Source organism: Strongylocentrotus purpuratus, unplaced genomic scaffold (assembly GCF_000002235.5).
Source record: "Strongylocentrotus purpuratus isolate Spur 01 unplaced genomic scaffold, Spur_5.0 spur5_contig_815, whole genome shotgun sequence".
NCBI lineage: Eukaryota > Metazoa > Echinodermata > Echinoidea > Camarodonta > Strongylocentrotidae > Strongylocentrotus > Strongylocentrotus purpuratus.
Window position 1 is genome coordinate 262902 of NW_022145519.1, and position 16391 is coordinate 279292.

The 16391-nt window shown below is 38.3% G+C and overlaps 1 protein-coding gene across 1 annotated transcript in view; it reads left to right on the top strand.

The window, feature by feature from the left end:
- LOC105436718 (integrator complex subunit 1-like) overlaps positions 1-16391 on the top strand; it is a 52422-nt gene that overhangs the window by 12928 nt on the left and 23103 nt on the right. Inside the window, exons 16-23 of the mRNA XM_030978793.1 lie at positions 7962-8053; positions 9636-9696; positions 10019-10094; positions 11581-11693; positions 12429-12558; positions 13708-13872; positions 15191-15340; positions 15782-15949. Of these exons, the coding sequence (XP_030834653.1) occupies positions 7962-8053; positions 9636-9696; positions 10019-10094; positions 11581-11693; positions 12429-12558; positions 13708-13872; positions 15191-15340; positions 15782-15949 (955 nt within the window). The remainder of the gene's footprint in view (positions 1-7961; positions 8054-9635; positions 9697-10018; positions 10095-11580; positions 11694-12428; positions 12559-13707; positions 13873-15190; positions 15341-15781; positions 15950-16391) is intronic.

Consider the following 16391-nt stretch of genomic DNA (forward strand, 5'->3'; position numbering starts at 1 on the left):
CTGCAGTCTCCAAATTTAATTATCAAATTGAAATCGTCGCGACGCAAGAGGACGAATTTGGTACGCGCACTTTGCCTGACTGCAGTCTCCAAATTTAATTATTAGTTTGAAATCATCGCGACGCAGGAGGACGAATTTCAGTGCGCACATGCACAGCAATCATAAAAGGATGCGCTAGCTGAGGACACAGCACGGCCGCTACGTACTCGCAGCCTAGCTAGCCACGTTGGCTATCTCCGCGCATGGTATAGGCGCAAGCCAAATGGATTGAGCGAGCTAGAGCGTTGGAATTGCAGAGCAATGTGATTGAGATTATTCCTGATTAGTTTTAATTACAAGTTATAGATCGATGGGTTTTACAATAGTGAAGTTTATTTGCTCACAATTTAATTTCAAGCTATAGATCTAAGCATGCAAAATATAGATTGCTTGGGTTTTATCAACACATTCCATGATAAATCTAACCTCAATTCTGTCCACGACCTCGTGTAAAAAGACGTATCGGCACGTAAATCTTGACCCATTAAAATCTAAACCTTTTGTTTATGTTTGGCTGAGAGGTATATTGCGCAATTCTGAACTGGAGTTCTATTTTGAGATTTGAATGCGAGGAGACAAAATGCCGCCCATTTGAACCCTTGAACTTTGTTTGAACAAAGGCCCTGCGCGCAAGGGTGTTGATAAACAAACATGAGGAAAGATGGAGACAAGAGAGAGGGAGAGGAAGGGGTACACTTGGAAGATGGAGGGAGGGAAAGAGCGAGAGCAGAAATTAAGTCTACGAGAGTCAAAATTGGGATAGATGTGAAAATCAATTGTTAATAAAGACGATAAAGTATCAAGTTATTTATTTAATACCCATGATTCTTTTTATAAAATTCTAATCGTAATAATGCGAAACTAATCTTGTCTAGTGTTCCTATTATTTAGACAGTCATTTCGAGCTCCTCGATCTATTCGCGGTGTAGGCCTATTTTGTTGCTTGTTTGTGTGTTTGTGTGGTTGTGATGTGCCTGTTTGAATTAGGCCCTACTTGTCATGTCATGTCGGTTATTTTTTTTTCGAAAATTGAAGCAATGATACAAAATTTTGATTATAAAATTCAGCAATTTTATTAAAAATTGTTACGATCGTCATGATTGAGGAGTCTTAAGTTCGCAATGCTAAGATCACGATACCAGTCATGACTCATGATAGCGAATTATCTCAGTGGTGATTTTAGAATTAAATCCCTTTTCTGCAGTATTAGACAAAGAAAACGATTCGTTGTACCGTTCTCGACTATTAATGCTTATCTAAATTCAGCCCTCCCCCCCTCCCCTCCAGCCGCAGCGTGGGAGCTTTGACATTTCATTAAATTACTAGAGAAAGAAGACGATTCGTTGTACCGTTCTCGATTATTAATCCTTGTCTGATTTCAGTTCCCCCCCCCCCTCCAGTGCGAAGCGTGGAAGCTTTGATATTATCATTAAATTATTAGAGAAAGAACTCGATTCGTTGTACCGTTCTTGACTCTTAATCCTTGTCTGAATTCAGCCCCCCCCCCCGTCCCGTGCGGAAGCTTTGACATTTCATTAAATTTTTAAAGAAGGAAGACGATTCGTAGTACAGTTCTTGACTCTTAATCCTTGTCTGAATTCAGCCCACCCCCCCCCCCCCCGTCCCGTGCGGAAGCTTTGACATTTCATGAAATTTTTAGAGAAAGAAGACGATTCGTAGTACCGTTCTTGACTCTTAATCCTTGTCTGAATTCAGCCCCCCCCCCCCCCTCCTCCTGCGCGAAGCTTTGTCGTTTCATTAAATTACTAGAGAAAGAAGACGATTCGTTGTATACCGTTCTCGATTATTAATCCTTGTCTGAATTCAGCCCCACCCCCCCCCCCCCCCGTCCCGTGCGGAAGCTTTGACATTTCATGAAATTATTAGAGAAAGAAGACGATTCGTTGTACCGATCTTGACTCTTAATCCTTGTCTGAATTCAGTCCACCCCCCCCCCCCCCCCGTCCCGCGCGGAAGATATGACATTAGAGAAAGAAGACGATTTCTCGACTATTAATGCTTATCTAAATTCATCCCCCCCTCTCGTCCCGTGCGGAAGCTTTGACATAATCATTAAATAACTAGAGAAAGAAGACGATTCGTTGTACCAATCTTGACTCTTGATCCTTGTCTGAATTCAGTCCACCCCCGTCCCGCGCGGAAGATATGACATTTCCTTAAATTATTGGAGAAAAAAGACGATTTCTCGACTATTAATGCTTATCTAAATTCAGTCCCCCCCCCCCCCCATCCAAGGCGGAAATATGGCATTTCGGAAATTATTAGAGAAAGAAGACGATTTGTGTACCGTTCTCGACTATTAATGCTTATCGAAATTCAGTCCCCCCCCCCCCCCTCCCCTCCAGCGCGAAGCGTGGAAACTTTGACATTCCATTAAATTACTAGAGAAAGAAGACGATTCGTCGTACCGTTCTCGATTATTAATCCTTGTCTGAATTCAGTCCCCCCCCCCCTCCAGTGCGAAGCGTGGAAGCTTTGACATTTCATTAAATTACTAGAGAAAGCAGACGATTCGTTGTACCGTTCTTGACTCTTAATCCTTGTCTCAATTCAGCCCCCCCCCTCCCCCTCGTCCCATGCGGAAGCTTTGACATTTCCTTAAATTAATAAGAAAGAAGACGATTCGTAGTACCGTTCTTGACTCTTAATCATCCTTGTCTGAATTCACCCCCCCCCCCCCCCGTCCCGTGCGGAAGCTTTGACATTTCCTTAAATTATTAGAGAAAGAAGACGATTTCTCGACTATTAATGCTTTTTAAATTCAGTCACCCCCCCCCCCCCCTCCAAGGCGGAAATATGGCATTTCATTAAATTATTAGAGAAAGAAGACGATTCGTTGTACCGTTCTCGACTATTAATGCTTATCTAAATTCAGTCGCCCCCCCCCCCCCCCCTCCAGCGCGAAGCGTGGAAGCTTTGAAATTTCATTAAATTACTAGAGAAAGAAGACGATTCGTTGTACCGTTCTCGATTATTAATCCTTGTCTGAATTCAGTTCCCCCACCCCTCCAGCTCGGAAGCGTTACAATTAAATTATTAGAGAAAGAAGACGATTCGTTGTACCGTTCTCGACTATTAATGCTTATCTAAATTCAGTCGCCCCCCCCCCCCTCCAGCGCGAAGCGTGGAAGCTTTGAAATTTCATTAAATTACTAGAGAAAGAAGACGATTCGTATTACCGTTCTCGACTCTCAATCCTTGTCTGAATTCAGTTTCCCCACCCCTCCAGCTTGGAAGCGTTAACATTTCATTAAATTATTAGAGAGAGAAGACGATTCGTTGTACCGTTCTCGACTATTATTATCTAAATTCAGCCCCCTCCCTCCAGCGCGAAGCGTGGAAGCTTTGATATTCGTTAAATTACTAGAGAAAGAAGACAATAAATTCGTTATACCGTTCTCGATTATTAATCTTTGTCTCAATTCAGTCCCCCCCCCCCCCCCCTCCAGGGCGAAGCGTGGAAGCTTTTACATTTCATTAAATTATTAGAGTAAGAAAATGATTTGTTTGTACCGTTTTCAAATCTTAATAAGCCCTATTTGGTGTACTGTTTTCGACTCTTAATCCTTATCTGAATTCAGTTGTCCCCCTTCCGCGCGAATTTGACGTTTCATTCAATTATTAGAGAAAGTAGACGATTCGTTGTAGCGTTCTCGACTTTTAATCCTTGTCTGAATTCAGTTCCCCCTCCCCTCCATCGCGGAAGCTTTAACATTACATTTAATTATTAGAGAAAGAAGACGATTCGTTGTACCGTTCTCGACTCTTAATCCTTGTCTGAATTCAGTCCCCCCCCCCCCCCTCCAGCGCGGAAGCTTTAACATTACATTTAATTATTAGAGAAAGAAGACGATTCGTCGTACCGTTCTCGACTCTTAATCCTTGTCTGAAATCAGTCCCCCCCCCCCGTCCCACGCGGTAGCTTTGACATTTCATTAAATTATTAGAGAAAGAAGACGATTCATTTACATTTATCGACTCTTAATCCTTGTCTGAATTCAGTGACCCCCCCCCCCCCCACTCCAGCGCGAAGCGTGGAAGCTCTGACATTTCATTAAATTATTAGAGAAAGAAGACGATCCATTGTAGCGTTCTCGACTTTTAATCCTTGTCTGAATTCAGTCCCCCCCCCCCCCCTCAAGCGCGGAAGCTTTAACATTTCATTTAATTATTTGAGAAAGAAGACGATTCGTTGTACCGTTCTCGACTCTTAATCCTTGTCTGAATTCAGTCCCCCCCCCCCCCCCCTCCAGCGCGGAAGCTTTGGCATTTCATTAAATTATTAAAGAAAGACGATTCATTTACATTTATCGACTCGTTATCCTTGTCTGAATTCAGTGACCCTCCCCCCCCCCCCCCCCACTCCAGCGCGAAGCGTGGAAGCTCTGACATTTCATTAAATTATTAGAGTAAGAAGTTGATTCGTTGTACCGTTCTTGACTATTAATGCTTGTCTGAATGCACAGTCCCCCCCCCCCCCCCACTCCAGCGCGAAGCGTGGAAGCTCTGACATTTCATTACATTATTAGAGAAAGAAGAGGATTCGTTTACATTTATCGACTCTTAATACTTGTCTGAATTCAGTACCCCCCCCCCCCCCCGGAAGCTTTGACATTTCAATAAATTATAAGAGAAAGAAGACGGTTCGTTGTACCTCCTCGACTATTAATCCTTGTCTGAATTCTCTATCTTTAAAACTTAAAAAAGAAGTTATTTTCTTCGGATTTTGAAAGAATGTTTGGTTGTCCCAAGGACTATCAAAATTCAATATGTATAAATTTCTTTCTTCTGTGTACCAGGTTCTACATTCACTGCTGCAAATTTAAGAAAGAGAAACCAAATTTTCATGGTCTTATATTTTGGATAAAAATTAAGTCTAAATCTGAATATGTAATTGCAGCCAAATATGGCAAGTTAAGCCTCCATTTTAAAAAGTTTATATTTGAGTTGTAGTGGACTATGATGTTTTTGTCATTTCACATTCCTGTACATGATTGTAAACAGCAAGTTGGCTTTTATGTTATGTTTGAGCACCCAATAAAAAAAATAAATAAATAAAATAAAAAAATAATCCTTGTCTGAATTCAGTTCCCCCGCCCCCGATCGCAAAAAGTCTCCATGTTCGACAAGAAATCATGGCCTATCGGAATGGCCAACAGACTCTTGGGTGTAATTCCTTGTTTATTAGATGAACTAGTTGTAGACAAAAATAATGATAGTACTTATGAATTTGGATTTGCCAAATTGTCATCATAGCTGTGTGCTTTTAACTCGCCCCTTTGAGGTTACGTCAAAAATATAAAATTCGCATACCTGTATAAAAAGGTCATGACTTAAAATATATATTTATATGAAAGGATTCCAAAATTGCGAAAGAAAAAGAAAATGAGGTAGAACATATATGGTGGCGACTTTTGATTGAAAATATTTCACATCAAAATCCTCCCTCCCCCCCCCCCTCCCCCTGGATGGCAATCTCATTGTCATAAAAGTAAGAGGGGTTACAGCATGGGGATATAAGAAGAGATCTCCATGGTTACAGTACGTGATTACATTTCCCAGACATGTTTTGACAGTTCTTATCTAAGATATATGACACGCCCCAGCCAGCTGAAACCAAGAAGTTACAGGGCTTGTTTAGTCTGCCAATTCAGACTTCATACCACTTGGAATACCTCAGGAGAATAAATGACAACTGAAAACAAGCAAACATTTGCTTTCAAAAAATAAACTTGCAAATTATTATTTAGCCAATGAGAAGACCCTTTTCGAGTAGAAGACAGTTTCATTATGATTTGGATATACAGTAGCACTCCGATAAACTTTTAAAGAAATTAGTCTCAAAGCTGATTATCGATTGGCACAGGCTTGCAATTTAAACACCGCCCACCAACGTACGCCCAAGCAGTGTGTTGGACATTAGCTGAGCACATGTGTTTTGTGTGTGTGTGGATATAGCGTTGGGTTCAGTTGTGATGACCTAGAAATTCTATCATAACTCCGTTATGTGTGTTCGGATGTAGATTTAGTAGAAATTATTTTGTCGCGTTTATAACCAACGCACAGTTGTAGCAGGGAGGTGTTTTAGAAACTCACATACCCTGGTTGTAGCAAGGTAAATAATTTCCACTACAACCAAGAAGTCTTCTTGGTTGTAATGGAAATTATTTTAACTCTGTCATTAACAAAAGCGCGGTGTACACGGTAGTACAATTTATTTCACTCTGTCATTTTTATAAACAAATTACGCACAGTTGTACTTGTAGCAGTAGAAATTACTTAAACTCTGTCATGCTTATAAAAAAACGCAGAATTTGTAGTAGAAGTTATTAAACTCTGTCATGTTTATAAACAAACACACGGTCTTAATTAGAACAAATACGTTTAAACTCTGTCATGTTTAAAAACAACCAAATACCGGTAGTTGTAGTAGAAATTATTTTAACTCCATGATTAATCATGTTTATAAACAAACGCATATTTGTAGTAGAAATCATTTTCAAATGTCATGTTTATAAACAAATTACACACATGCAATTGTGGTAGAAATTATATTAACTCCGTGAGGCTTATAAACAAACTCACAGAATTGTGTAGTAGAAGTTAAATCTCCGTCATGTTTATAAACAAACACACGTTTAGAATAATTATTTTTAACTCCGTCATGTTTAAAAACAACCAAACAGTTGTAGTAGAAATTATTTTAACTCTGTCATGTTTATAAACTAACGCACGATTGTACGTAGAAATTATTTGTAAATGTCATGTTTTAATTATAAACAAATTACACACATGCAATTGTGGTAGAAATTATATTAACTCCGTCATGATCATAAACAAACGCACATAATTTGTAGTAGAAGTTATTTAAACTCCGTCATGTAATATAAACAAACACACGGTCTTAGAAGAAATTATTTTAAACTCCGTCATGTTTAAAAACAACCAAACAGTTGTAGTAGAAATTATTTTAACTCCGTCATGTTTATTAACAAACGCACGATTGTACGTAGAAATTATTTGTAAATGTCATGTTTATAAACACACGCACAGCTGTGGTAGAAGTTATTTTAACTCCGACTTGTTTATAATATAGAAATGTCAATGTCGGGACACTCGATACATAATTTTGTGTCGTGCGCATGTACAGTGTACCGGCTTAAACTGAATATATTGAATATAGTAGTACTATGATATCATTCTTTTAAAACAGGTATAATCGCCATATCCTAGAAAATGAGTACCCTGGGGGTGGGGGGGGGGGGGCAGTGAAATGAGGATATGCTACTTCAAGTAATGGCTTTGAAAAGTAATCTTTAAAAGACAAATATCTTATCAATGCCATGATGAAACTCACTCTGACACCCCTTCTGAAGTCCTATCACAATGTTGATGAGTGAATCTGAGCATATAACTCTTGTTCTACAAGAACTCAATATTTTATTGATAAGTTTTCCTATTTCACATTTCTTGTGTCCAGTCAAGAAGGGTTTTCAAATAAACCAGTACAGGGACCCATTTCACAAAGCCTTTTTTCAATGACAAATTACAAAAATCAGTGACAAAATCAGTGACTGTTAGGGGAACTATGTCTCCACAAGGCCATTTGGCCTTATTTTTTCGTTCCCTATCTTCATTTTCTTATATATTGCAAATGCTTATCATTGTATATATTTTTGTATTGTTTTTATTTAAAATGGAAATGAATAAAAAAAAAAAACGAATTGAAAACTAATTAAATAACCAATCAGAAGCAAGGATTTCAGTAGCTTATAACGAAAACTGTCATTTGTCACTGATGACGAGTTTTGTGAAACGCCCCCTGTAGAGGCTCAAGGTAACAAGTCTTTCCTCAAATTGAATGGTGTTCGATGAATCCTGTGTTGTATCTGTCATTTCAGCTACCAGGTACCGAGTCTTGCCATTGCAAACTTCTACTGGAAAGGCTGGATCCTGCTGCTCATCATGGCTGCTTTCAACCCCAGTAATATAGGTAAGAGATCCACCTTATGAGGAGGCGCGATAGCTCAGTTGTCAGTTAGTAGAGCAGTGGTCTCGTAATCCGGTGACCCGGGTTCGAAACCAAGATGATGTGCTAGTGCCCTTTAGTAAGGCATTAATCCTCACTACCAGGTCCCTCAGACAGGACCTAAAGCCGTTGGCCGTCTGGTTGCTTACTTACAAGCATTTATGCTTTCTTAGCAGTTGGGTAAAATAACCACCATCACATCACATCACCTTATTACCAACAAAGTACCACCATGAAGTTAATTGTGAGTTTTGGCAAAATGAAACTTGCTCCTCAAGAGATGATTGGATTGTTAAACCAGCTAAACAAACCAAATACAAAACAAACAGACAAACAGGAGTACTGAAAACCTCATGCATTGAATGAACCAACACAGATATGTATGCATGGGACATAAATATTGTGTCACTGTAATGATTGCTGGATCAGCCGAGGTGTTCTCAATTTTCTTCTAAGTTTACTGAAATGCTATGATGATACTCACTCTGACACCCCTTCTGAGTGTCTATCACAATGTTGATGAGTGAATCTGAGCTTATAACTCTTGTTCTACAAGAACTCAACTGATTATATCATGCCCGATAAAAACCAGATTTAAATCGGTTTCCTGATTTTTTTATTTTTTTTCTTCTTCCCAATTTTATCCTGATTTTCCTGATTTTTCCCTGATTTTCTCTATTTTTCCTTATTTTTTCCTATTATGTCCCAATTTTTCTTACTCAAAAGGGGGGAATGTTAGATGCCATTTTTCCCCCCGAATCCTTTTTTTTTTTTTAATGCTGACTATCACCTCTGTTATATTATGCTCTCCTTTTTTTTTTCTTTACAAAAAAAAAAACTTTTCTACTTCAGCCAATGCAATTGGTTGAACAAAGGAGGCATGCAGGCTTTACCCCTGATTGCACCTAAAGTCACTTCATCATTAGTGATCTGTCGGGTTTATGACAGGTTCAGTGACCCAATCAAAATTTTAAATCGAGTGTCTCTCCAAGTTCCTCGGTCTTGAGCCGTCCGTTTCAGCGTTTCATACCCTGTTGCTCCACATCCTGTGATTTCATCGTCTAGAAAGCCTTTACGAGGTCTTCCCCTCTTCTTCTTTCCATGAATATGACCTTCTATGACTGAGCATCAAGCCCTCATCATGCCGCACTATGTGTCCAAGCCATTTCTTCTGTCTCTCTCTTATCGTTTGAATCAGCACCCGCTTTTCTTGAGCTCGATGCAACACCTCTTTATTCGAAAGTCACCTAGGGCAGCACATTTCTGAAATCATCGTAATTTGGGCTCTAATGGAACTATCTTCGAATGGTAGTCTTGAAAGGTAGAAGAATCACAACACAAAACTATCCCAAAATATGAATCTCGGGTGTGTTAATAATAATAATAATAGTTTGTTCTTGTATAGCGCATAATACTTAGTCTCTATGCACTTCCAAAGAGCTTTAGAATTATTACCCTAGCTTTAGCTCCGGCTACCAGGTGTGTTCAGATTGTTTCTGCTGAAGAAACTAAATATTCTTTCTATTGTTATTTATCTTCATTTCAGGTCGTGCGGGATGGGACAACTATCCGATCCTGCGTTACTTCATGGAGATGGTCATGACCAAGTAAGAATAAAAATCATAACTCTACACAGATGTTAGATTATTTCTGTAACCAACTTTGCCATCATCACTGATCGTAATTGAATTATACAGCCGATTTCAATAATGATTGAAATTGGAAAAGATGTTTTTTTTATAATTGTTTGCAATGATGAAACACACTCTGACACCCCTTCTGAAGGTATACAATGTTGATGAGTGAATCTGAGCATATTTTATCTTTAAATTGTTATTTCTTGTTGATTGACCATTTTGTAGCTTATCTTAAATATTACCTACAATAATTGAACAATTATAATTTGATATTGTCTTTACTTTGAAACAGCAATTTCAAATTTCCCATGGCAACTCGTGCTAAAGATGACAAGACGATAGAAGACCTGAAGAACCAGGAATTACAGGTAAGCCTGAACATTTCAATAACAGCTTGGAAAATAATGCTCAACTGCTCCATTTATCTACACTTTCCACATTTCTTTTTTCATGTGTTTTAATCCAAAATGTTTTGTCACTGTTTTGTGTTTCACTTAGATATGTTGGGAGACCCTAATGGTTTTGAATTGATTTGTATCATAGGTCAAAAAAATGAATATATTGAATATAGTAGTACTATATTAGATGCTGCTTGTAAGTATCGGCTTGCATGGTGATGTAGATATACAGTAGGCTTGCGGGTGCACCATGTGAGAGAGAGGGAGGATTGAGGAGTCCTGAAAAGGACTCGGTAATCTTTCTTGAGGGTGTGTAGTCCTGAAAAGGACTGTTGGTGTAGTCTTCCCTCTCTCTCACATGGTGCACCCGCAAGCCTACTGTATAGTACTATATTATCATTCTTTATTAAAATCATTCTTTCAAAAGAGGTATTATCGCCATATCCTAGACAATTTGTACCCTTGGAGGAGGGGGGGGGGTGCAGTGAAATGAGGATGTGCTTCTTCAAGTATTGGCTTTGACCAATAATCTTTGAAAGACAAATTTCTTATCAATGCCATGATGAAACTCACTCTGACACCCCTTCTGAAGTCCTATCACAATGTTGATGAGTGAATCTGAGCATATAACTCTTGTTGAACAAGAACTCAATATTTCATTGATAAGTTTTCCAATGTCCTGTGTTTCTGACAACGCTCTATGTGATGAATTTGAGTGCATCTTAGTTGCAATTTGTGGGTTATTATGTATTTAGTATTATGCTTAAATGTTGGTTTGACAATGTCCATGTACATTCTTATGATTTATAAACTGTGAAATTGTGCTTTCGACTTGTCTGAAAAATTGCCCTTGGACTGTGCAAGGGTGTGTGTTTCACTTTAACAAGTAGAAGCTGTGGGATTTCGAATTTTAGAATTGGACTGCACTTAATCTCTGGTGTGATACATAGATATTTTTTTTCTTGATGATGACTTGATAATTCATGAAACCTATCAATCATTCCATCTTTGGTGTTTGTGTACGTTCAAGTTTCAATTTTGTATTGTCAAAATATAGACATACATATAAAATATAAAATTATATAACACATGTAGTATAAATGAGCACGTCTCAATGATTCTCAATTAATATAATAGATTAAGTAGAATGTGAGGAACCTATTAAAAAGCAGTGCTTGTATATTATAGGTTCCTGGAAAAATAAGTATTGTAGAAGAAAAAAACTGTAGCAGTAGAGAAAGACGTAATTTAGAGGGGAGAAGCAAGCAATCCTCGAGTTTGAGAACCACCTTGCCAGGGTACAGATTATGGTGTGTTAGATGTATATTTTGTTCTTGATAATGATTTGTAGGTGACTCCGTGGAAGAACCAGGCCATTTTATAAATTTGAGAACCAGCATGCTTGGTAAAGATCATGAGACCTAATAATCATCAAATTTTCATTCTTTCTTTGTAGGTTGCTCAGCTCGAAAAGCAAGCAATCCTCGAGTTTGAGAACCTTCTTGCCAGGGTACAGATCATGGAGGGGAACAGTCTCCTGCTAACACAACTCATGAAGTTGGAGCCAAAGTAAGTCACTCTAAGTCAAAGAGATACCAAAGTAATTCATTTGAATAGAAATTTTAATGGTATATACACACATTTACTGTAAGGCAAAATGAGTATACAAAGCCATGCTCACTTCAGGCAGGCTCATTAATATTCATTTATTTCAGAATTCATATTCACAGTTTGTAGTACATGATGAAAGAATGTCAGATTTACATATATCTTGTTTGTAATAACAACCAGTCAGACTATCTTGGTTGACATCATAAGAAATGCCTGACATTAGGATTACTTGGGTCCCATCTTTTAAAGACAGTCAATACTACTGGGCCAGAAGGGATTAGACCACCCAGCCAGGTCACTGACAGGTGGCTATCTCATCAACTCAACTCTCAACTAACATAAGAAAAAGAGGATCATGGGGGACCAACAGGCACCAAGTTTTCTATATAGAGGGAGCAAGTAGCTACAAGAAGGACAGTAGGGCTTTAAAGAGTTGATTTTAATCGCAACTTATTTGCGATTGATAAAGAAAGTATGTACATGGGAGATGCATGTAGGAGACTGCAAACTTGCGATTGATCGGAAGACTAAAGATTGATCCAAATCAATCATAACTCTTTATAAGACGGGGGCCCTGGTATACCATTTTATGTAGTAAATGTTTTAATGTAAAAGGGTGTTTGCCTTCAGACTGGTGGTAACTGTTTCTGCATGACCTAATTCACCATCATCCTTTTTTCCATTTCTTGACAGTGGCCCTGTGCGGAGGCCTCCCATTCAGATCCTGGACCAGCTCCAGCACTACAACAAGGTGCTTCACCTGGGTCACATGCTGTGCAGGAGCAGGAACCCAGACTTTTTACTGGACATCATCCAGAGTCAGGTGTGTAATAATAATAATAATATTTATAGGCATTTCTATAGCGCCATCTATCTAGAAATTCTATTCCAATGGTGCATTTATTATCACCCCGGCTTTAGCCTAGCTGCCATTATAGCGCTCTAGCATTTCAAGGAATTTGTTCCTGCCAGGTACCCAGTTACATCACCTGGATTGAGTGTGGCAAATGTAGATCGATGCCTTCCCAAAGGATATTATTGTCGTTTCGGGGATGGAACCACGGCCTTTGAATTTCAAGTCGAGTGCTTAAACCACTCGACTACGACAATTCTGGCGTAGTTTGAGTCTTGTTGGAAACATCCCTCAAGGGCAGTTGACCAAATAAACAACAAAAAATTTAGTGCAATTCTCAGTAACTGGTTGAATATAAAATGAGGGTTTGTTGAATAGGGTATACCAGTAAGTGGTGACAGTAGGAAGGTTGTTTTCTGGGCTGTTTGTTTGATCTATTTTCTCATGTTTCATTATATTGTGCTCATTTCCACTTGAGATCCCTGTTTATTTTCTCCTCTCCCGTTTTCTTTCTATTTTCTCTCATACTCTCTTTCTTTTATCCTTTGTACTTTTGTAGGCAAACAATACTATTTGATAAAAACTTAAGTTATTACTAAGTAAAAATAGAATGAAGAAAGGGAGGAAATGTATAGGATAACTATTGTAATATTTTGTTATTTGACTAAGACAGTGTGTCTGTATGCTATGATGAAACTCACTCTGACACCCCTTCTGAAGGCCTATGCCAATGTTGACAGAGTGAATCTGAGCAGGCTAATAGTTGAAATGATTACTTAGCTCTAGAATACTACATCCCCTGTATGCAAGTCTCAAAAAAAAATTGCAGAGGGGTGGATGATAGACAAGGGGAGTTGTTCAGCAAGAAATGAATTGGTGGCGTAGGTGCTATAACAGTTTTGTGTTACCAATCTTGAAATATAATGCTTCCAAGTCTTGATCAAAAACATTTGTGCCACAATCCATGCCATGGCTAGCTGAAATTCTTAACTGTGCAGAGGGTTCCTCAGACATTCTCCCTATCCAGTACCTTTGTGAGTTCCATATCAACCAGTACCTATGAATAACCATACACTATCTATAACATCCCAAATAAAACCAACATCTTGAATGTTACAGGGCACTTCTCAATCCATGCCATGGCTAGCTGAGCTGGTGAACTCTGCCGAGGGGTCCCTGGACGTCCTGCCTGTCCAGTGCCTCTGTGAGTTCCTCATAAACCAAGAGGCCGACAAGGATGGAGGGGGGTCAGACGGGGGAGAGAGCAGCTCGTCTTCTAAACAGGTAGGACAGGTTACTGCCTCAATTGTTATACAGTCAAACCTGTCTATAGCGACCGCCCAAGGGAAACACTAAAAGTGGTCTTTGTAGACAGGTTCCTTCAGTACATGTTTCAATGAGAAACCATTTTCAAGGGAAACAAGAAATGTGGTCTTTGTAGACAGGTGGTCACTAAAGCAGGTTTGACTGTACAATACAACCTATGAAATGATCTGAGAAAAGCATCTGGGCATTGTTTCACAAACTGTCATAAGTTCACTGACATCCCACTGAAACATGTGTTAAATTTAATAAAAGTGTATCAATAGGTTGTCGGTGGACTTGTTCTTTTGATGGCTTCTTGAAACGATGCTCAGGAAAGTAAAATTGAACATTCCGTTCACTTCTGTAAATATATATATTTTCAAAGTTTATCCTATAATTGTTTGTCTCTTTGAAAAGTAACATAATGTCTTTCATTCATTTACCTCCTACTTATTTAGCAATATGCTCACTTTCACTTTTAAATAAAACCTGAAAAATCTGTTTTTCCTGATGATGTTATTTTATTCAAAGAATTCAACAGATTCCACTCTGCTAATGTTGTTTTTCTTCTCCTGACATGATTTATAAAAGCATAATTTTCTTAGAATTTGATTCTTTCTCACTGCCATCATGAATTATTTCCTCATGTTCTCTCTTACAGTAGTTTTCTCATGTATGTCATGATTATGAATTTGATTACTTGTACTTAGAGTCACTTTTTGATAAATAAATGTTGAATGATATAACACCAGGGGGGTGTTTCACAAAGATCCGAAATTGAACTTATCTCTATTAGTTGGACTTAACTAATATGGAAAGCCGTTACATCATTGAAAATATTTTGTAAAAGTTATTTTAAAAGGCATAAAAAGTTGATTCAAATCATTCATGTTCTTGATGTGAAATTTATGGAATGTCTAAATACTTCAATTTTTGCTTTCAAATATATTTTACTTTAAAGTACTTATATTATCAATATAAAGAAAACAATTAGTGGATAGTGAGGACATGACGTGGCAATCTGTTTAGTGATTTACATTGCATATAGTTTTATATACTTTTTTAAAAATTCATAACTTTCTTATCAGTTATCCGATTTTGCACAAACTTTTTTTGATTGGTTTGTCTGATTTTTCTGCTTCTATTGGAAATAAATTATTTTTGGAGTGGACTTGTACTTTAAGGCTACAAATGGCTCTCCATAATATTTAAGTCCAACTTAGAGTTAAGTTTGACTTAGGATCTTTGTGAAACACCCCCCTGATTGGTTTGGTCTCTATTACTTTTGCACCTGTAGAAGGTCCACAAGCAGGAGCAGCTTCTGGCGCGGCTCCAGTCCCTGGTCTTCGACCCCAACACTGACCCGCGGAACACCTCCGAGGTCTTGGGCTACTTCCTCACCAGGCTGTCCTCCAAGCAGCAGTCAGCCAGGACGTTGGCTTCCAAGGTAAGGTCGTAGGTCAAAGTTCATTTCTTGCCTGAGGAATGTTTCATATTTTTATTATTTTCCCATTTCTTTCCAAGTTTGAAGAAAGTCTGTTGTTGTTTGATGGCCACTATGTTACCGGAAACTTTTGCATGCATGAAACCTATGTGAGTGGTACAGATTATTCACTAGTTTTATGTCGCGAAGGAACCAAAACACAACCCTGAATGTTTGCAATTCACTTAAGTTTCATGCTGCAAAATCGATATTTTAAGCAGTTGGGGTGAAAGTTTAATTATACATCTCTTGGATGATATTAAAAAAGTTCTTCTTTGTTTTCAATGAGAGTAATTTTGGGGGTTAAGTCTGTATTTTTGTTTTTCATTGTATTTATGTATTGTTAGTGAGTACCTTATTTTGTTGTGAGAACTTACTCATTCTTCTCTCTCGTGCATTCTCTAGGGGCTTGCCATGGTCTTGTCCCCAAGGTTAGGGGAGGATGCTATGGAGGTGGAAGAGCCATCTGACTCTGATTCTCCATTGTCATCACACAAGTGGCTCTTACAAGATGTGCCTGCCATCCCCAACTTTGAGACCGTCAAGAGCCAGGCCACCACAGCGCTCAGAAGTGTAAGCTTCTCATATTAATAATGATAATAATAATAATGATACAAATGATAATAATAATAGCATAAAATAATTAATTTAAAAATTTGACATAAGATTAGTTTTTCAAGTTTCTTTGGAACTGTTTGAGAGTGGGTGAGATACAGATTAAACATTGTTGGTTTAACAGACAAGGGAGGAAAATGTACAGGATAACTATTGTAATATTTTGTTATTGACTGAGACGACAGTGATGTCTGTATGCTATGATGAAACTCACTCTGACACCCCTTCTGAAGTCCTATCACAATGTTGATGAGTGAATCTGAGCATCTCAAGTCACTTACCAAAAGTGGAGCAAGATATCATATACATATCATATATTTCTTCTGGTTATAAAGCTTTTCTCAACAAAAAATGATTTTATTTTTTGAGTCTCTGTAAGAGCTCACATGAGAACCCACCT